Below are 23,064 nucleotides of genomic sequence, written 5' to 3'. Positions count from 1 at the left end.
TCATGTTCTCCTCTCTGATAGGTTCCCCTTCCAACAGCTCATTAAGCATGCCTACAAGCTTCTGACCTTTTACCTGATCAAAAACCTGGTTCTGCCAGGTCACAACTCTGACCAGTTAGAACCACAACTTAGAACCAGTCACCTGCATCACTCACAGCTGGGAAGAGTTTTAATCCTGTGGAAACAGAATTCTTTCTTTTGCTTCCCATAGAGTTAATTTTTTTTTTACCCAGTCATGTTGTTCTGGGAAACCTATGATCCTTGGGGGATTGTCTGTGGATGTCCAGTCTTTAAATTCAGTATATTTGCTTTCTTAAGGGCAGGTGTTCTATTAATGTACTTTATATTTCTCTTTTTCTTGGCTGTCCTTCACTTTTCTTTATTTGCATTCTCCATTGTGCTATTGAGCCCAGTTGCTAACCCTAAGGAGCTCATTATCATGGAGGAGACAACATGCAAATTATTTTCTACATATAAGACTGATTTGTTATATAAAGTTTTGTCATACCTTCATATACATATGTGTATATAGACTTATGTATATACATATAACATATACGTTTGCTCTGTGACTTTCCCTTCCTGTGATCCATAAGTTCTCTGCTTTGCTCTCCATGTCCTTTGGATTTAAGCAAATCTTATAATTCCATTCATTATGAAAGTAAATAAATTCTGAAGTTTAAGATGGATATGCATGTAAGAGATTGTAAAAGAATATTTCAAAAAAGAGTCTATCACATATCAATTCTGATAAAGAAGATATTTCCCATCCCCCTCTCTCAGGCTCCCTCACAGATCTACGTACCTCACAGATAGAACAAAAACTTTCTCCCTGATTCCACTGGGAGACACATTTCAGAGGAAAATTCTTCTCAACTTTATTATGACTGATCATAGAGAATGCTTTTCTCAATCACTTGGGCTCTTAACTACTCTGGTTTTAGGAGTTGACTCTGACTCTCATAAAGGGTCTGACCTTTGTGCAAATGCCTTTTCTGTGTTTCAGTTTTGTTCTGTAAATTAATGAGTGTTGGACTACTAAAATCTGAACTCTTCTTCAGCTCTACATTTTATGACTTTTAATGATTTAGGAGTTGGTGACATTCAAGGACGTGGCTGTAGACTTCACCGAGGAGGAGTGGGGCCTCTTGGACCATGCTCAGAAGGAGTTGTACAGGGAGGTCATGCTGGAGAATGCCCAGAACCTGCTCTCCCTGGGTAAGGACACTTCCTCTGGTAACACTGAGTCTGCCATCAAAAGGATATTTTCATCCCCTGGTGTGCAGGGTTTGGAGAATTTATCAGTTATTAGGGAGAAAACAGTGTTGGTCTCCTGTCCTGCTGCCTGATGTTTCCTCTAGAAAGTCTTTGCTTTCTGGGACAGGAACCTGAGGGTTCCTTGTGGCTCCTGAGGCTTCCCACATCTAGGCAGCTTCAAATTAGTGTGGAAGGATCTGAGATATGGAACCAACTTCAGGGTCATTCAGTCTGACCTGACCTGGACAGGAATTGTGTCTGCCAAGTCTCTGAAAGCTGCTCAGGGGACTTCTCCTTACAAGCCTGTCCTCTCTGGGATGGGTCAAGGATCCAGAACATTCTTCTTTTTCACAAGCATCAATTTGTAGCCCAAGGCTTCTATTTGACCCTCCTTTAGCAAGTTTGTCCTTAATCCTCCTTCTGTTGCCCTCAAATTCCAACAGAGATGGTGGGAAAGGAAGGGAAGGGAAGAAGCATTTATTTTCACCTACTGTATACCAGGTGCTGGGCCCAGGGCTTTCTTTACAATGTTATGTCACTTCATTCTCACAATAACCTTCCAAGTTAGAGGATATTATTCTCCCCATTTGACAGTTGAGGAAACTGAGGCAAATGGAGATTAAGTGATTCGTCCTGGGGCACACAGCTAGTAACAGTTTGAGGCTGGATTTAGACTCTGGAATGCCTCATTCTAGGCCCAGGGCTCTCCCCACTGCACTATCAGCTGTCTCTCATTTCTAGAGAAAGGATAGTGTGCAGTGAGTCCATCCTTCTATGAAGAACGTTCACCGAGATCAAAATTTCTGATTCCAACCTGGTTCCATGATCTTCTCTCCCACCTCTTTCCAAAGCTCAGAAAAGAAATACTATGAGATTATCCTTCAGGAGTCCTGGGAACCAACCTGGGTCCTTGCTTACATGTTCTCAGCTTTGCCAGGAATAACAGAATGGCTGAGAAGTCGAGTTTGGACCGACTAGGGTTTATTGAGTTTGCCAGCAGGAGACTCTCACCTGAAGAGGCAAAGATGTCCCAGATAAATAGTACACAAGGTTTCTATAGGTTTCAGGGAGTGAGGAACAGGGGAGGAGGACAGGGCAAAAGTTGGCTCATCTAGGCCCTTGTTCTGGGACTCTAGTCTGGTTTTGCATAATAAGCCTTTTTAGCCCACTTTGGAATGAGAAGTTTCTACAAGAGTGGGACTTGACAGGATTGGGGAAGAGGTCTGGCACTTTCTCAGAATAGGTTGTACAAAAGGATAATGTAGCACATGCTATTTTGTGTTCCTTACATTACAAGTACTAATGGGTGAGTACAGGTTCATGTATGTGAACATGATGGAGTGAATCTCAGAATGGAGCAGCTCTGAATGTCTTTCCTAAAGGGATATGAATGACAACTTTCTCTCCATGCTTATCCCTGACTCCCCATGCCCAGGGCTACCAATTCCCAGAGAAGATGTGATCTCTTATTTTGAGAAAAGGGAAGTACCATGGATGCCAGAGCAAGAAGGCCTGAGGAGGCACTATCCAGGTGAGTGAAGTAAAAGCAGGTATATGGGAGCTGGGGTTACAAGAGGCTGCTCTGTGTTGTGGTGAGGCAGGTACTCAATGTGGAGGAAGGAAGACCTGACTTGGAATTCTTTTTCAGATGTTTCTCAGTTGTGGCTTCATGGGTCCATCACCGAACCACTAAACCTCATTTTCTTCATCTGTAATAAGAGAGATTTGGACTCCATGGCCTTTCATCTTCCTTCCAGTGATAAATCTATGATGCAAAACAAAGTCATTGTTTGGAAATTTGGAGGCATGGATTGTCCTGAATGTATAAAAGGGCTTAGGTTCTCCTATATGAGTTCTCTCCTAGACTTTCTCTGAGTCATTACATTTCTAAGTGCCTACTCTGTTCCAGATCCTGGACAAAGCACCAAGCTCATGAATCAACGCAAGAGGCCTTGCTCCCCTGGAGCTCACAGTCTGGTGGGGCAGAGAACGTGCCAACAACTATGTAGAAATTCAATATGGACAGGATAAATTGGAGCTAGTCAAGAGAGGGAAGGCCCTAAATTTCAGGAAGACTGGGAAAGGCTTATTATGGGAGGTGGGATGTAAGTGAGGATTTAGGGAAGCCAGGGAGAACATTATAGACCACAGGGATGGTGAAAAAAACTCACAGAGTCAGGAGGTGGAAGGTCCTGTCCCCAGAGTAAAAAGGAGGCCCAAAGAAATAGATTAAAACATATATGGTGGGGGTGGAGCCAAGATGGCAACACAGACTTTCTAGAGTGCTGCCCGCAAGCCCAGCCAAATACAAATAAAAAATGACTAAACAAATTCTGGAGCTTCAGAACCCACAGAACGATAGAGTGAAGTAAATCTCCAGCCCAAGACAGCCCAGAAGGTTGCAGGTCAGTGTCTATTGCTCCAGAGTGGGGGCAGGTCACAGTCCAGTGTGGGCCAAAATGGCAGAGATGAGACCTGAGCAGGTCTTGGGGGGACTGAATCTCAGGCATCTGTGGTGGTTTCCAGATGTCACGACCCCAAAACTGTGCGAACAAATTGGAAAGTCAGTGGGAAAAGCCTGTGGGACCATTGTAGGAGAATGGAGTGGTCTGGCCCCAGCCCCAGGGAGCTCAAGGGGGAAGGGAGCAGAGGAACCCACAGCAGCACCAACGGCAGCAGCAGTGGCTGTTTCTGGAGCTCTAGAACCATAAATGGTGGGGGAATCAATCCACTCCCACTGGAAGCAGAGATCTGCCTTGAGAAAGAACTCAAAGTAGATGAGTGGGGAAATAAGTAGAAACTGAAAAAAGAATCAGATTGTAGAATCTTACTTTGGTGACAAGGAAGTCCAAAACATGCAAACAGAAGACAACAGAGTCAAAGCTCCTCCATCCAAAGCCTTCAAGAAATATATGAATTGGTCACAGGCCATGGAAGAGCTCAAAAAGGATTCTGAAAATCAAGTAAGAGAAGTAGAGCAAAAGTTGGGAAGAGAAATGAGAGTTATGTAAGAAAATTATGAGAAAGAGTCAACTCCTTGCTAAAGGAGACCCCCCCCCCCCACAAATACTGAAGAAAATAGCATTGTAAAAAATAGACTAACCCAAGACATGAAAGACATTCAAAAAGCCAATGAAGAGAATAGTGCCCTAAAAAGCAGAACTGGCCAGATGGAAAAGAAGGTCCAAAAACTCACTGAAGAAAATAATTCTTTAAAGATTAGAGTGCAGTAGATGGAAGCCAATGACTTTATGAAAAATGAAGAAGTTATAAAACAAAACCAGAGGAATGAAAAAATAGGAGACAATGTGAAATATCTCATTGGAAAAGCAACTGACCTGGAAAGTAGATCGAGGAGAGACAATTTAAAGATTATGGGACTACCTGAAAGCCATCATAAAAAAAAGAGTCTAGATATCATTTTGCAAGAAATTATCAAGGAAAAGTGCCCTGATATTCTAGAACCAGAGGGCAAAATAAATATTGAAAGAATCCACTGATCACTTTCTGAAAAAGATCCCCAAAAGAAAACTCCTAGGAATATGGGAGCCAAATTCCAGAGTTCACAGGTCAAGGAGAAAATATTGCAGGCAGCTAGAAACAATTCAGGTATTGTGGAAAAACAATCAGGATAACACAAGATCTAGTAACTTCTACATTTAGAGATTGTAGGACTTGGAGTATGATATTCCAGAAGTCAAAGGAACTAGGATTAAAACCAAGAACCACCTACCCAGCAAAACTGAGTGTAATACCACAGGGGAAAGATGGTCAGTCAGTGAAATAGAGGACTTTCAAGTGTTGTTGATGAGAAAACCAGCGCTGAATAGAAAATCTGACTTTCACACAGAAGCATCAAGAGAAGCATGAAAAGGCAAACAGGAGAGAGAAATCATAAAGGACTTACTTAAAGGAGGAAGGGAGAGAAGTTGGAATTCAAAGTTTTAAAAATGAATGTTAAAAATTGTTTTTACTAGGAAATAAGATATACAGGCAATGGGGTGTAGAAATCTACCTTGCCCTACAAGAAAATAGAGGGGATGAGGATAAGAGAAGGGAGGGGTGTGATAGAAGGGAGGGCTGATTGGGGGAAGGGGTAATCAGAATGCATGCTGTCTTGAGGTGGGCAGAGGGGAGAGATGGGGAGAAAATTTGGAACTCAAAAATCTTGTGGAAATGAATGTTGAAAAATAAAAATATATAAATTTTTTTTAAGAGAAGGAAATGCTACCTAAAAAAACATATATGGAAGGGGGAAATAGAATGAAAGAAGATGGGAGGAGTAGGGAAAGAGTAGGTGATGAAGTGCTTTCCCAGCCCTAGAGATGGTTTTATATTTCATTCTTTTGCTGGGGAGCCACAGGAGGTTGGTGAGAACTTAATCACCAGTCTGGTGAGAACTTAAAGATGAATTTGATAACTGGATGGAGAACTGACTGGACTGAGGGGAGAATTGAGGCAACTGGACCAACCAGCAGGCTTTGACACTGTGTTAGGTGTGAGGTGACTGGGGTCTGAATCAAGAAAGTGACAATAATGAAATAGAAAAGGATCTGTGGAATGATGTCACAAAGTGGAATCAACAGGACTTTGGTACAGAATGAGCATGGGCATCAGGAGTGTGAGATGTGTGAGAGTTGGTGAGAAATGCATGGCACTTCATTTCTGGTCCTGGACTGATGGGAGAATGCCTTGGATAGCATTAGGAATGGAAAAAGATGGGAGGGCTGAGGAAAGAAAATGAGCTTCCTTTTGGATATGGTAGAAGTAGAACCAGGAGAGAGTAATGTCATTAAAATCTAGACAGGGGGGATCAGCAAAGGGAGAGACTGACAGTGTCTGTGTGGGCACAGAAGTCAGAAAGGGTTAGGATTAAGTAATAGCCATTGAATGTTTGCAATTTAGAGAAGATTGGTAACTTTTGAGGGATGTGTTTCACTTGAACAATAAAATTTGGAGGTGGCATGCAGAGTTCCTTTTTTCTTTTTACTACTGTAGATACCCAAATTAACTGAATGAAGAAAGATGCTATCCACATACAGAGAAAGAACTGATAAATAGAAGTATGCCTAGAATAATTTTACGTAGATAGACCTATTTGTGTCTAATGGTGGCCATATGGTGGCTGTGGCAGGGAAGAAAAAAGGAGAAAAAGAAAAGAGAAAGAGGTTCAAAGAAAGCCAGGGAAAGGAGTTAGAGACACCAAATGGAAATGGCAATCTCTTAACTGTTTAGCTATAAAATAAAGATATTGGACACCATCTCAAGGGTGTGCATGGTTATGTGAGAGTTTTTTAAGGATTAGAGAGAAATGATTTTATTTGTGGTAATAGGTAAGGAGTCATCAGTGTAGGAGAGAATGAAAACTGGTGGAAAGAGTTACTAGAGGAGGAATATGAAGAGGTACATGAGGGAGTAGAGTGACATCATTTTCACATGGAAGGGGATTTTCTTTAGCAAGCAGAAGAAGAATCTTTCCATGTGATATGGGGGTCAAAAAAGAGAAGAAGACATCAGATTTATGTGAGATGAGGAGGAAAACAAAGCCCTTGATAAATGCCTAGTTTTTTTTTTCAATGGTTGGGAGGAGGGGGTAGAAGCAAGACACGATGGAGTATTGGGGATGAATGAAAAGATTTGGAAGAGCTGCTGTGGTGAGTGGCCCAGGGAGTCAGTTAGGGAGATGGCCCAGGATTGCCTTACACCAGTGAGGGCCCAGCTGAGTTTATGTAGCTTAAATTGGTAGTAGATCTGGCAGCCTGATTCCATGATTTTCTCTCTGTACATTTAGGAGCACATGAGGAAGAGAGATGGCTGCTGCCTTACTCAGGAGTCTTCCAAAGCAAAACTTTGCATAAATGATTACTCCAAGTCTCTTTCCTAATTTCTCTGGCTAATCTCTGTCCCCATTCTTGGAGAGTCATTAGCCAGGTTCCTATAGGTGACCACGACATCAGTTTAGTGAGCTGGTATCCTATAGGATATCCACAGGTATCCTATAGAAGGAGATCCTTCAGGAGCCTAGAAAGAAACCTCTGTAATCTTCAGCGTTGGTGCTTGTCTGGTTCCATTAAGGTTCAAACCTGACTAATGTAACTCCTTAATGGTGATTGAGTACAAGAAAGTGACAGAAACAGGGCTGAGGCCCAAACATGCATTCAACAAATAGGGGAGAGACCAGAATGCGGGGAGTAGAGGTAGAGACTGGGGACTGCTATCAGCCTTGGGCCCAGGCAGGAAATCTATAAGTATTGATTAAGTGCCTTCTGTTTTAGGCTAATGTGCTAAGCCTTAAGGATACAAAGGAAGTCAAAAGACAGTCTCTCTGATCTCAGAGCTCAGATTCTAGTTTACAAACACATGCTGATAACAAGGGAAAGAAAGTCTTTTGAAATGGAAATACATTTAGTTCCACAAAGAAATAAGGGAATCAAAGGATTGAGGCTAATATTGGTTTAAAAGGAGAGTAGGATTGGGGAGGAAACAGTCAAAATGAAAGTGATAGGGAGCATTTGTACAGCACCTACTATGTGTCATGCTGCATACAAATGTTGTCTCTTTTTATCCTCATAAGAACCCTAGCAACTGGATGCTATAACTATGCCCATTTTACAGATAAAAATACTGAGTCAAACTGAGGTCTTGTGACTTCCCCAGGGTCACAGGACAAGCAAGTTTATGAAGGGGAATGGGAGCTGAGGTCTTCCTGATTGGAGGTCCAGCTTTCACTGCACCACTAGTAGTATTCTGATATTTTAACAGAATATGTTCAAAATGGGCACTCATGAATGAGGTGGAAAATGGAAAGTGAATTTGAAAAATCCCTTCCAGGTAATGAAAATTCATTTATTTTTTGACTCTAACCAGTCACGATGAATTTGCTCATTACTATTTTAAAATTTCCTTTTTCTATTGGCTCTTGATAATTACCACCTTAAATGACAAATGTGCTTGAAGATCAATTGCCAGTATTGCTTTTTTGGGTGTTTTTTTCAATTAGTGTTTATATTTCTACCACTGGTAAACTAGCTACACATTCACTGAACCTCTACTGAATGAATAACCCATGCTGTCCTTTGAGAAGCTGCCAGATAGAAGAAGATAAACATGAACAGAGGAGAAGTTCTAGTTAGAGAACAAACTCAGCATTTCAGTGAGTGGCACTTTAAGATCTGTTTTTGTAGAAATGTTGTGATGGTCCATGATCATTTCATGATAGACTGTACTGTGCAAGCTTGGTGATGATGGTTTTCCAATAGCCTTCCCTCCCTGCTGCAACAGTGTAAACCCAAGTGAGATCTTGATCTGTGATTTCAGGTTTGAGGAGATGTGATTACAAGGTAGACCCAGAAGAGTAATAATTCAGTGCAGTGTTAGACAGTCACCAAGGGTCTTGGCATGTCTGTGATGATTTGCACATGAATGTCCAACCTTCTTGGAAGTTTGGAAACAATTTGATGTTAAGTTGAGAAACTGAAAGAATATATTGTATTTAATATATTATATATATACATATATATAACATTAATATATTATATATATGAAATATATTGAAACCAATATATCTGTAGTTGGTCAGAAGCAGTCAGAGTTTGAGGCACTCGCTGCATGTTCCCCAAAAGAAGTTCATTTCAAATGATGATAATTTTGAATCGTTGCAAAAAGGCAGTTGTTAATATTGAGACATACACATACTTCTTGACCCAGAAGATAAATATATTTGTAACCAAACTGTACAGTTATTTACCACATAAGGTACCCCTGACAAATGTTTAGCTCAACTCTCTTGGACAGCTGTCTCAATCCTTCAAGGATTGTAAACCTTTGAAAGGGAAGGGGTGCAAGAAAACAAGGAGTGAAACAGGCAGTTCTGTACCAGCAGGTGATAGACTGTAATTCCTGTATCAGACACCTATTTTCAGACATGGGTAATGCCATGCATTTTATAGAATTGTGTGTTATAGAAAGCTTTTAATTTTATTTTAGTGAGCAGAGCCATTTAAAGATAATTTTTAAAAAGAAGTAAGTAATGACTATCTCAAGAAATTAATGGGTCTGAACAAAATCCCTCATGCCTAAAGTAAATACAGAAAAAATATGGATTCTATATGTGCTCAGATAATGCAACAGAAAAAATAAGATTGAAAGTGATTCCTAGGGAAATTAGGTTGTGGTTACTGGTAGAACAGATCATGAAATATTTGGTATATGTACATTAAATAGCATTATATATATGAAGAAAGGATTGAACGTGGAGGAGGTTTGGATTCTAGTCCCAGCTGCTCAGATTTGGGCCAAATCACTCAGCCATTTTGAGCCAATGGTCTGAGTTGTGAATATGATGAGAATGATGGTCCTACCTGTGTCACAGGTTTTTGTGAGGATCCAGTGGAAATTCATGCCTGAAGCTCTTTGGAAATTAAATCATCCTTGGGATGTGAGCTGAGGGCATTTTGAAGTGATTGTTTCTTCCATTTTAAGATGTTTCTCTTTGCTCAGAGAAACAGAAAGTAACTGAGGTTTTGTTCTACCCGTGAAGCAAAGGGGATAGAAGTCTGTGTACGTATAGTGTCTATTTGTTTTATTTTTGGCTTTTTTTTTTTCAGAAGGGGAGATCAGACTGAAAATGAAGGAAAGTACTGCAGAGCCAAGCCTTTCTGTGGAAGAAAGTCACAAGCAAAGTGATGGTCCCTCTGACTCCAGTTGCAGAGAAGTCTGCACAACACCTGAGCGTATCCACACCACAGAGAAATATGACTGTAAACAGTGTGGGAAGGGTTTTGCCAAGAGGAAATATCTTCTCGCACATGTGAAAACACACAGTGAAGAGAAACCGTATAAATGTAAGCAATGTAGAAAAGCTTTTAAAAAGGAGGCTTACCTTATTGTACATAAGAGCACCCACTCCAAAGTGAAACTTTATAAATGTTATCAATGTGGAAAGAGTTTTACATGGAAGGATAGTCTTTTCAGACATCAGAAGATCCACACCGAAAAGAAACATAAATGCAGCCATTGTGGAAAGGCTTTTATACAGAGGTATCTTATTATACATCAGAGAACACACACTGGAGAGAAACCTTACCAGTGTAATCAATGTGAAAAGGCTTTTAGAGAGAAGAAATCTCTTATTATACATCAGAGAAAACATACTGGAGAGAAACCTTATAAATGTTATCAGTGTGCAAAGACTTTTACATGGAAGGCTTGTCTTTATTACCATCAGATGATCCACACTGGAGAGAAACCTTATGGATGTAATGAATGTGAAAAGGCTTTTATACGGAGGGCTCATCTTATTAAACATCAGAGAACACACACTGAAGAAAAACCTTTTCAATGTAATCAATGTGGAAAACCTTTTAAATTGTGGATCAGTCTTATTCGACATCAGAGAACACACACTGGAGAGAAACTTCATGAATATAATCAATGTGGAAAAGCTTTTAAATGTTTGGAAAGTCTTAATCTACATCAGAGACTCCTCACTGGAGAGAAACCTTATGGATGTGATCAATGTGAAAAGGCTTTTACACGGAAGGATCGTCTCCTTGAACATCAGAGAACACACACTGGAGAGAAACCTTATGAATGTAATCAGTGTGGAAAAGCTTTTAAATGGTGCAAAAGCCTTACTCTACATCAGAGAATCCACACTGGAGAAGAACCTTATAAATGTTTTCAATGTGGAAAGGCTTACAGATGGAAGGAAAGTCTTGTTGAACATCAGAGAATTCACACTGGAGAGAAACCTTATAAATGTAATCAGTGTGGAAAATCTTACAGAGGTAGGAGGTCTCTTAGTGAACATCAGAGGATCCACACTGGAGAGAAAACTTATGAATCTAATCAAAGTGGAAAGGCTTTTATGGGGAAGGTTTGTCTTACACAGCAGAGAGCCCACACTGAAGTGAAACCTTATGAATGTGATCAATGTGGAAAGACTTTCACAAAGAAGTGCAGTGTTGCTATCCATCACAGAGTCCACACTGGAGAGACACCTCATAAATGTGATCAATGTGGAAAGACTTTTACATGGAAAGGCAGTCTTGTTAGACATGAAAGAGTCCACACTGGAGAGAAACCTTATGAATGTAATCAGTGTGGAAAGACTTTTACACAGAAGCCCAGTCTTGTTAGACATGAAAGAATCCACACTAGAGAGAAACGTTATGAATGCACTCAATGTGTAAAGACTTTTACAGAGAAGTCCACTTTTATTGTACATCGGAGAATCCACAATGGAGACAAACCTTATGAATGTACCCAGTGTGGAAAAGCTTTCAAACGGGGGAACCATCTTACCCGACATCAGAAAATCCACACTGGAGAGAAACCTTAACAATGTAATCATTGTGGTAAAGCCTTCAGGCTAAAGTCAGTCCTTATTTACTATCAGAGAGTTCATGGGAGATATAGGAATCTTATAACAGACCTCATGACATGGATTGCTTGAAATTTATAGCTATCAGAATCCTTTTGTACAGCAAGTCTTTAGAAATTACAATATGCAAGGAGGTAACAGTATAACTGTGTGTTAGCTTTGGGTGCAGAAGGCTTAAGGACGCAGTATCCTACTGACTCTATATGGCCTAGTGGAGATTGACCCCGGTATTCACTTTGGGACTATATAAAAAAAAGTTAAAGGAGGAGGTAATGAAGGCTGCTGTAATGATCAGAAATGCAAATGCATACTGTGATGCCCTCTTTGCAGTTTTCTATAGGAATATAACAATGTAGATAGCTCCTCCTGCTTACAAGTTCCCAGTTTGGACTCTAATAATTGGGGAAATAGGGAACCCTCTTTGAGAGGTGCTGGACAAGATTTCACAGTTAAGTGACAGGGGACTGGGGAAAAGATAAATTTCCTCAAGAGAGAAGAGTAAATAGCCAGCGGATTCAAAGGCAGAATTGAAGGACAAGAAAAGAATTGCTTATTGCCCTGTTGAGAGGCAGAGTTGATTTTGGAAGCATGGATGATATTCCAACTAAGGAACTATACAGAGTGTACTGAGAAAAGGGGCTTGATACTAGACAGAATAGAGAAGTAAGAACTGCCCCTACAGATCCTTCTGAACCCTTGTATCCACACTTGTCCCACCTTCAGGGAGAATAGGAAATTGAGCCCCAGCTCAGAGTGAAGAAATTACACAGATGGGATTACAGACCTCATATCAATCGAACCATATTGCTTGGTTGGTTGTTGTCCTTCGTCTTCAGAGAGGACCACAGTGACCTCACCATGATAAAGTGATATTTCAGTTTGTTCAACTGTGGCTGCTCAGACCAATACTAGCTCGGAATGCTCTACCACAGGTTGGGCACAGACAGTCCGTGTGAATATTTGGGTTGGATGTCCCATATTTGTGTATCCTGTGTTTACTTTGTGCTGTCTCAATTCTGCTTTGCTCAAAGAGCACAGCACCCTTTCTAATGTGAGCATGCCAAGCTGAGCCATCCTGTGCCAGCATCTCCCATATTGCACAGTCAAATCCAAAGTTCTTGAGAGAGACCTTGAGAGTGTCCTTGTATCGTTTCTTCTGGCCGCCATGTGATCGCCTGCCCTATGCATTAAAAGACACTGGAGTGAGGGCCTCCTTTATATATGAAATCCCTGAGAATTTTAAACATGGAACTCCTATCATCACCATCACAGGCCTGGGAGGGGCTGAAATATCAGCCAGATAAGTCAAACTAACAATGAAAATTGGACGGTTACCTAAGAGAGAATGTACCACAGTAATTGTTCCCATTCTTAAATCATTGGAATAGATATATTGAGAGGTATGACTCTAAATACACCTGAGGAGAGATACCAATTTGCAGTAAGGAAGATAGGAATGAATACAGCTTTAGTGAGTAAAATGAAAATGGACCCAGTCCCTTTACCTGAACCTTCTAAAGTAATTAAACCAGTATCGTGTGCCAAGTGTGCAAGATGAAATTACCAGTGCTATAAAGGAATATGTTGAGGCACGCGTGTTAGTCCCTATAACCACTTGATGGAATAATCCTGTCTGGCCAGTAGGAAAGTCAGATGGGACATGAAGGATAACAGTGGATTAATAGACAATTGAATAAGGTGACTCCTCCTTTGTATGCTGCTGTTCCAGATACAATTACCTTAATAGAAAGGTTCCAGGAATATGATGGAATTTGGTATGTAGTTACTGATTTAGCCAATGCTTTCTTTACTATTCTAATAGATTCTAAACAATGGGACCAATTTCCTTTCACTTGGCAGGGCTGACAATATACTTTTACATGCTTGCTACAAGGATATCTGCATAGACCCACTATTTGTCATAGGAGTGTGGCTGAACATTTAGATGAATTAGAACTATCCGATTTCCTGCTTACCCACTGCATAGATGATATTATGATACAGGGAAAAAATGTAAAAAAAAAGAAGTGGAGAAGAGTTTGATACTTCAAGCATATGAAAAGCAAAGGGTGGGAAGCTAATCCTGCAAATATTCAAGGACAAGGTGTCATAAAACGTTTGGGTAAACAAAGGAATAAGGGGCTGTGAGAGATTCTCCTGCAAGCCTGACAAAAGATTCAGGATTTTTCTATCCTCACCAAGAAGAAAGAGGCCCAAAAGTTTATAGGATTGTTTGGATATTGATGACATCACATAGCACATCTAGGACATTTGGATTTTGGTCTGGGAAACTCCTTTCATCTGGAATTCAGCACACCTCTTTTGAAAATTAGTTGTTAGCTGCATATCAGGTTTTGGTAGAGACTGAACAACTGACTTTGGGCCATGAGGCCATTAAGGTCTGGAATCCCAATTTTGACCTGGGTAATGAGGACGTCAGCTTCTCACATAATTGTACATGCTCAAGAGGATAGCATAATTAAATGGAAATGATCGAAAGCAGGTAAAAGTGGAGTTTCTGTTTAACATGAATCTATGGCAAACCTAGATACTAAGGGAAATGATACACCCTGGCTCAAAGGAGAATTTCCGTACATGCTTTTCTAGATTCATTTTTATAATTTTCATCATCAGTGGTCAACTTATCAGATAAATATTGTTTCTGTGATAGAAATAACTTTCTAAACACCACCACCACTCCCTCCCCTTGGATTCGGAATGGTCTTACTTATTCAGAAGTGGAGAAACTTAGCAAGGTCTTCCCCAGAGCTGATAAGATTTTATGACATTTATCAAAGAGAAGATCTGAAGGCACCTGGTGAGACCTGAAGAACTTCCCAGAAAAGGAGAATTGACAAGCTCTTCTGTCCTTTTCTCAAGCAGTATGTTGTCATTATTTTTTTTAAAACAAAGCATGCCCAATTAAATTCTTATGTTGCTAAGCATTGTTACCCCACTGTTGAGTAGCTTAATTCAGTATTTGTAAAGGAAAGTTCATTTAGCGAGGTTGTCATTGCATCACCCTCCAGAAATTGTTTTATTAGATCCATTTCCTACATTCTGGTTTCCCCCAAATCCCAAACTCAAAAGAACAAAAGATAATAGATGACAATTTGAATTCAAAATAAGAAAGAGTTATGAACAAATGACACTGATTTAGTTGAATATATTTCCAAAGGATGTTACATAGAAAATCAATCACTTTATGCATCTTATCAGTTTGACACCCTGGAGAGATTGCCTTCATTGACTGGTGTAATTGACTTTAGCACCAGTTGCACTTCTATTTCTTATATGGACATTTCTAAATAGATCACTGTCATGAAATTTGATATATATTTTGCATTCTAGCCTGTCTTACCAATACAAGGTCAATTATCAAAATTGTCCTGATAGCAACACATGCAACTTTAAATAGTAACAAATGGTTTGGGACAAACTCCATCCCATTAAATCTGGACTCACAGTTATAAGCAGTACCATATAGAATCTCAGTTTCTTAAGGGTCTTGTGCTGTCTGGACTTTCAATAATGCAGCCTACTAATTTCAGCTAGTCTGCTGCCCAATTTTACCCTACCTCTTTCTGCACAGAAAGAGGAGGGTCTGAGTCCCAAAGCAGGAGGGGTAAGGAAGGTGGTGGAGCTATGGGAGAGGCAGAGTTCTCAGGGATGATCAGGTTGGGGGGTTGTGGCTATGGTAGAATTGAAGCTCTGGGGTGGAGTTTGGAGGCCTAGGGGGCATCTACAGAAGGAAGTCTAGGGCTCTCAGAGACAATGCTCTAAGGGTGTTAGGTACCAGAAAAGATTCGTTTCAGAAGGTGAGATGTTGGCTGAGAAGACTGAAGCCAGGAGGCTGAGGTGAGGAGAGAGGACATTGTAAGAGGAGATGGCGGTCTTTGGAAGGACACAGTGTCAGGACATGTAGGTTGTTGACCACAGCCAGGAAACTAGTGGCCCTGGGTCAGAGAGTAAGTGGAGAGGAGTGAAGGATATGGGGTTTGGGCATTCCCTGGGGTACAGGGTAGAGCTTGGGAAGGAGACAGGCAAAGTCCTGTAGTCCTAACTCAGTGTGCCGTTGGAAGAAAAGGCCAATCCTGGGCTTCAGAGATCTGACAGGAGGGGGCTATGTGGGACTGGAAGGACCCATCTCCAGTACTGGCTATAAACAGGAAGCCTAGGAGCTGAGATCATTGCCTTCTGGAAGCCAATTCTTCAGGAGCAGGGCCCAGGGAGGCCTGGGCCAGGATCCTACGAATCACCAGGGTCCTCCTGGCTCCCCTTCCTTTGGGCCTCATTTCCGCTCCTTGAGTCCCGCTGACCATTTCTCCATGGCTGTGAGGAACATACCTCCCTCCAAGCCTAGCTATTGCCTAGGTCACTGTCCCTGAGTCTTACCCAGATTGCCAATCACATCCCAAATGCCTCAGGGCACCACCCTCCATTTTATCATTGGATCCAACTCTCTCTTCACACTTTTCCTATAGGACCCTAGGTGCCCTGGATCCCTGCCCCCAGTTCAAGGTTAGAGGTTCTGTTGTCCTGTCTTCATCTCATGACCTCTGTGAATTAATTTTTGAAAGGGGAGGGAGGGTTACAGGCACACCTTGTCCTTTATGTATTCACTGGGAAACACCATATTCAGCAGCAGGAAATGGGGCAGCAATCACACTTTAAGAAGGCACAGAGACCAGCTTTGAAGGAAGAAGGGAGAGCTCTCAGACTGGGAACAGGATGGGGAAGGAAGGCAGAATGAGGAAGGGAAGGGAGGCAGAATAAGGAAGAGAAGGGAGAGGGACAGGCAGAGAGCATCTCTCCCCCAGTCATGGCTTAGAGGTGGGGTCACTAGGAAGCTTGGACTGGGCATGTCCAGGATGTAGTGAATGACCTTAGCACCTTCTGTGTCTGCCCAAACTCCTAGCACTCCCCAGAACCTGCTTCAGCTGCCTTCATAACCTTTGGGAGAAATTATTCTCATCTGCCCATCCATGAGTGGGAGAGGGTAATTCTTGTGCTTGGGGTTGGCACCCCCTACCTCACCGAAGGAGGAGTAGTCAGGCAGACATGACAGGGGCTCCTAGAAGACACATGAATTGATAATTGAGAGGAAACAGTACAATATATGTCCTTGCCTAAAGGCACATAGGAATTTTTCGTTTTCCCTCTCTGCAGGGCTAGGTTCAAACAATACAATAAAGTTTTCTCACAACTCACAAAATTGCATCATTTCATTGAGCCCAGCAGATACAGATTAAACTACTCAGTTGGCTCACAATAGCCTTGTTTCAAGAAGGGAGATTTACATATCACCAAGATAACCAAGAAAACTTCAACATGAACCATACAAATCAATGCAATCATTATTACTGATGTTAACTGACATCAAGTCTCCTTATATCTTTATAACCCATACCCGATGTCCATTCGAGCAGCACGTTTTGAGTCCCAGATGTCTCATCTCGTTATCTGCTCCCTAGATATCCTTTCTTGGACAATAGGTTTTTTTTCTCAGGGTAGTTCTAAAAGAGAATTCTGCTTCTTTGGTTCAGATCTAGAAGTTCCCAGAAATTAGTACAATCCCTTCAATTTGGTTCTCCACTTTTGAAACGTTGGAGAATATCAGTTTATTATTTCCTTTTTCTAACTTTACCTAAATTCTTTACCTGGTAGAAGAATCCTTTAGAATGGGAGGGTCCAACCATAAAATGAGCTCTTTTGCCTTTCAAAATGATCACAGATACTTTAATAAATGAGAAATAATTTCACTTACTTTTACCACTATCCTATACAATTTTTGTGTAAAAATTCAAATCTGAGATCTTATTACCAAACATGCTTAAAAGCTTTAATTTCCATGAGAGATAAATGTTGGAAATCAATCATATACATCTGCATATAATTCTTAAAGGAATTAGCTTGATCCTGCTTCTTTTCTCAAAATTTGCTATGCTTTTGTGTGGTTAAAAAGACCCTTACTCAAAATTTTAAATAAAGAGGCTTCTCGATAAGAACAGAAAATGATTTATTACAATTCTCGGTAGAAAGGGGCATCTCTCCACCAGAACGGGGCTAATCTGATGGAAGGAGGCCACTTACAGAAATTGGAGCACAATCTTGTATCCTAACACACAGAGAATCCCACCTCCCCACTATCCCACCTGTCCATTGGCTGGGAGGCGGACTTACAATCTAAGTGCGGAAAAACTAGACAAACCCAGGGAGATATTCACCTTTTCCCACACAATCACCTAATTAACTGCGGATGTGGCTATTCCATAACTAAGGTAAAAAGTGGGCGGGGGGGGGAGAAGGGGAGCTTGTACTGTCGATATGGCAAAGTACAACAAACAAAAGGGGAGATCTGAGTAACTTGCAAGTTTCGGCTACAGTCCACAGCACTCTCACAAAGAAAGAAGGGAGGGGTAAAAGGTGGGGGGGGGGGGCAACTGACTGCTCACAAGCCCTGGATTCCTGAAACTTATGCCTTATGGAAAAGAAATTTTATTTAGAAAATATATTATGATAAGTCCTCACAGTCTCCTCATCTCACTCAATCCCTCCTCTTCTCTATCATCTGAAGACGTTCACACCACTACTAATATAGATTAACTGTTAAGTGATCTTCACTTTTTATTCTCTCATACCACTCCTTCCTCTCCTTCATGCTTTTAAAGGAGAAGACCAAGTTTGGACAAGAACATGGGCAATCTTTAAAATTAAATGCAATCCTCACATTCTTTCCCCTATACATTCTTCCTTTCATCTGTCCCCCTTTATATGAATATAGGAAGGAAACAAAGTTGGGCAACACATTGTGGGGGGAAGTCCCCTTGTTATAAGCACAGATATAGAGATTTAAAATACAAAGGTGGATCAATGAATTATCCATTCAGAGTTCCCTCTCAAATGGGGAGGGACATCATGTGATGCAGTTTTCTGATTTAGATGCTCCTTTGGGTCATCTTCATCATAACACCTCTGTATCTTCTTCCTGTTATCTTATTATGGAAATCCAGATGTCTCTTCTTGTACTAAACTGACCTTAATATCATTTTAGATGACCATTTTTAAGCTTTATACTAACCCTAACCCTAACCAAAATGCACTCTTACAAAATCAAGATTGGAACTTTGACCAACTGTCAGATTTAAGAAGTCCACATTACAACCTAGTATTTACATCTTACATTAATTCTCTGTTTCTCAGGTAATACTTCTTTTAAAGCATTTACAATATAGGCCACAAACCATTTTTCTTTTAACCAAATGAGACAAAATAATAACTATGTATGCTATCCTCACAAGCCTTAGTAAACTGATGCTTTTCACACTATGACTAGGAATTAAAAGACCCTAATTTCTTGTTGTTAAGTCTGAAGTCCTAAACCTAATAACTTAATTTGGGACTTAATCTCAGATGTTCCCCTGCCAACAATCTGTAATTTAATAAATCTGATATTAAACTTACAAAACTTTTGACTATAGGAAATTTCCACTAAGAGTAGGGACATTGCAGGGAAACAATATCTCCCTAACTTCATGTCAATTCCAGGTAGGAGCAGATTATCAACTGGTATTCAGCCAGGTTTAAAGTCTGCTAGGTGTCAGTGGGGAAATTGAGTCAGGAGAATCCTACCTCAGCCCAGGTTGAACAGCCACTCTCCCAGCTTTCCCATGAGATCACCTTTTGTAGTTCATACCAGCATCTCACAGGCTTACCGGCATCATGGATCAGAGGCTCAGACTACTTTTCTTGCTATCCATACCTGGAGTTGGACTCAGAAGAACAGTCAGTTAATAGTCCCATAGCATCTTAAAATAGCAAGTTCCAATACCCGGGTTTCAGATATGGCTTTGATTTCACGTTGGCTAAGGAACATCTTTTGAAGCAAGTCTTAGGTGGCTTATATGCCTTTCTATACATGTTCTAGTTCCTGATTAATTAGTAATCATAAAATGAAATTTACCATTAAAACCTTAACTTTTCCATCAATGCCAAATTTTATCCAAAGTTACCTGTCTCTGAGAAACTTAAACTAAAGTTCTTTTCCCCGAACTAAAAATGTCTCTAATTTAGTCTCAGTAATTAATTCAGCCAATTATTCTACTAATTACTTTTACATCTCTTTGTAACATGTAAAATCCTTATTCCAAGTTGGGACCTTTGTCCATTACCCCCAAAAAGTTTTTGTCCCATTTGTCTAGAAGGGCCCTGGAAATCCTCACCGAGTGCCATGTGTACTGGCTCTCAAGCGGCCCATAGAGGCATATCACTAATCACTATGCCCTGTTAATCCAATTCTCTAAATTACTGGACACTCCCATCAAGACCATGCTGGGAACCCCTAGACCACCTGGGGCCACTCTAGACTCCTTCCTCAGTCCCTCTATCATAATGGGGAACTGAGCCTGAAGGATCCCATCCCAGACTGAGGACACAATTGTTCTCTGAGGCTTGTTCATTAGATAATAGATTTCACCAGTCAAAAATTTAACCAGGACTCACATCTTAAATTTCCTAAAAATTAATCACTAGAACTTATCACCTGAACAAATTCCTAGTTCAGGAATTCCATACACAGTTTACACTTTACATACAGATTACAACTTTAACAAAGTGAAGGGCCACACCTCTTGGGTGCTCATTTTAGACTCTTCAGATTTTAGGGGCCCCTGGGTGGGGCTGGGGCCACTCCTCTCCCTCACAATAAGAAATAGTTAACATTTCTCCTCTGAGCATCTCCAGTTCAAATTAGATCTTAAGAAGTCCTACTGTAATGACTGGATTTCCAAATGAAAGGGGGGATGGGGCCAGGAGGCTTTCTTAAAATTTTCCACAGAGTTACCTGGAACCATAAAATTCCTGGTCTCCCTTCTTAAATTAGCTTACAAATATAAATTTGATGGGTAAACCTTTCAAAAATCATACAAAAGATTTTATAAAGCATTTCTTAATACAACAAATATCTTCCTCTTTTTAAGAACAGTTTATGGGAGAAGGGAGTCACTAGAAATAAACACTTTCGAGAAGGGACAAGGTCAATTGTGGGGGGAAAATAAGGAGGGGTAGGGTAGGTCAGAGGGCAATATATTAGTATTACACAACATGATTACTATGGAAGTCTTTTGCCAAAGAACACATATTTAGCCTGTATCGAATTGCTTCCCTTCTCAGTGGGGCTGGGGAGGAAGGGGGGAGGGAGAGAAGTTGGAACTCAAAGTATTAGAAACAAATGTTTGACGGGGGTCAGTCCTAGGCGCCTGGGCGGATAGGGGCCTCCCCGGGAGTGGCAGCCCACCAATCCGAGGGAGACACGGCTCCCATAGAGGAGTTGTGAGCCCACGGGATTGGTCGGGTGGGCTGGATCCAATCGGGTGGTAGGCCTCGCCCTCGGGGCGGGTTAGGATGGCAGCCCGGAAGAACCTCCCTATATAAGACAACGCCCTGAACTGCTCGGGGGACTCCTCCATGCAATAAAGCTATGAACCTCCTGCGCATTGCCTGATTATTGCCTGCCGCCGTGTCCCCCGGGGTAGGTCCGGAGACGTCCGAAGTGGTGCCCACCGAAGGGAGATTCTCACTCGAAGGTCCCAGGGACAGACCCGGGACAGCTGGCGCCTGAACAGGGACTGCAGCCCCCGCCGAGTGAGGTGAGTATAACCCTACCCAGTTAAGGGTAGAAGAGTCAGGCAACCTAGATAGTCGGGGCTATCTAGAGGAAACATGGGCTCTCAGATTTCCAAGGGAATGGAACCGGAGGATGCAGGAGTTCTCGCCTGCCAAGTGTACAAGATATGTAAGCAGGTGGGAATAAAAATACACATAAAGGATTGTAGACAGTGGGTGCAGAAAATTCTAACAGTCTCCCCGTGGTTGGCTCACACAGGCTTGGATCATGATAAGTGGAGGGTAGTAGGACAGCAGATGGCTTCCTACCAAAAAGAGGATCCTCAATTCCTGAGCTCCAGAGATTTTGTTATATATGCCACGGTTAGCTCTGCACTCCAGCCTTCACCTCCTCCTTTAGAACAAGCCATAAGTACACAGATTGGCCCCTCTCTATGCGGGTCCGAGGTGGGGGAGAAGGAGCCCCCTTGGGGGGAGGAGGGTGCGCTACCACTCCCGCTCTACCCCTGGGAGGACATGAGACATTGTAGCGCTGCCCCCCCAAAAGAGACAGATAAGGAGCTAGATCTCTCTCAAAAACGAAAGCAGACAAATCCCCGGCCGTCCGAGTGTCAGGGCGCTTGTGCTTGCTGTCGCAGACACCCCCCGGCAGCTGGAAAGTCCCTAGAGGAACCGAAACCAGCGGCTGGAAATCCCCGTGCCCACTCTCGGCTACAAGCCGCGTTGCTGAAGGCGGCGGAGGAGGGGGAGGAAGTTGATTTTGAGGAGTGGACCGGGAGGCCGGGACATGCCCTTGCCTTCCCGGTGTTCCAGCAGACCCAACAAGACGGTACCGTACAACGTACCCACCGTCCCACTCCATATAAGTTTTTAAAGGATTTGAAAGACGCAGTAGCAAAGTATGGCGCAGGGTCGGCATATGTAAAGCAATTACTGGGCTCTTCCGTCTCCGTGGCCGCTTGGCTCCCGGGAGATTGGAATGAGATTATGATGGCAGTGCTAGATCCCGCTGTGTTTACTGCCTGGAAGGCCTACTGGAACAGACAAGTGAAGATTTATGCAGAAGCCAATCACCCCAATGATGTAGAGAACACCATTAATCAGCTCACAGGGTTTGGAGACTATGCCGAGTTCCAACAGCAGTTAGCCCTCCCTGAACCTATAATTCGAGCTGTTCAGGAAGTAGCCATGAAGGCTCTAGATGCCCTTGCAGCGCGCACTCAAACCCTTATAAGTCACCTAAGGCAGAGACAGAGTGAATCAGCATTGGAATTTATGACTAGGGTGCAGGAAGCGGTATGGAAAAGGTTTGGGAAGGGAGGTCCCTCATCGCAACTCATAGTTCAGCTGTTCAAGGAGGGACTCACTAAGTCGAGGGGAATACTCTCCACCCTGCCCGCAGACCCCTCTGTAGATGAAATAGTTGATAAGTGTCTGGATGAGGGCGGTGGAGCAGACCCAAAACTGGTGGCAACACTAACTTCCGCCTTCCAAGCCTTCCAATTGTCCACAAGCTCCAAAAAGGGACCATGCTTCAGGTGCGGGAAACCGGGACACTTCCAGGCACAGTGCAGAAACACATCGCTGAAAAAAGGGGTTCGGTGTTTTAGCTGTGGTAAACCCGGCCATATAGCAAAAAACTGCCGGGGCTCGAGCAGCTCTAACAGCAAAAAAAGGCAGGGAAACGGGGGCAGGGGCTCCCAGAGCGGGAAGGGAGCCCCTGGACCGATCAACAGACCCCGCCTAGAGTAGAGCTGTATGCAGTAACAGGGCAGACAGTCCCGCCATGGACCACTACA

General features: G+C 42.1%; 1 protein-coding gene across 1 annotated transcript in view; it reads left to right on the top strand.

Annotated features, from left to right (window-relative positions):
- Positions 1-23,064, top strand: part of LOC140498791 (uncharacterized) — a 59,147-nt gene that overhangs the window by 11,754 nt on the left and 24,329 nt on the right. Inside the window, 3 exon segments of the mRNA XM_072599578.1 lie at positions 1,092-1,218; positions 2,693-2,788; positions 9,864-11,634. Coding sequence (XP_072455679.1) covers positions 1,092-1,218; positions 2,693-2,788; positions 9,864-11,634 — 1,994 coding nt within the window.

Source organism: Notamacropus eugenii, chromosome 4 (genome assembly GCF_028372415.1).
Source record: "Notamacropus eugenii isolate mMacEug1 chromosome 4, mMacEug1.pri_v2, whole genome shotgun sequence".
In the NCBI taxonomy this organism is placed as follows: Eukaryota; Metazoa; Chordata; class Mammalia; order Diprotodontia; family Macropodidae; genus Notamacropus; species Notamacropus eugenii.
This window is presented reverse-complemented; position numbering and strand designations above follow the sequence as displayed.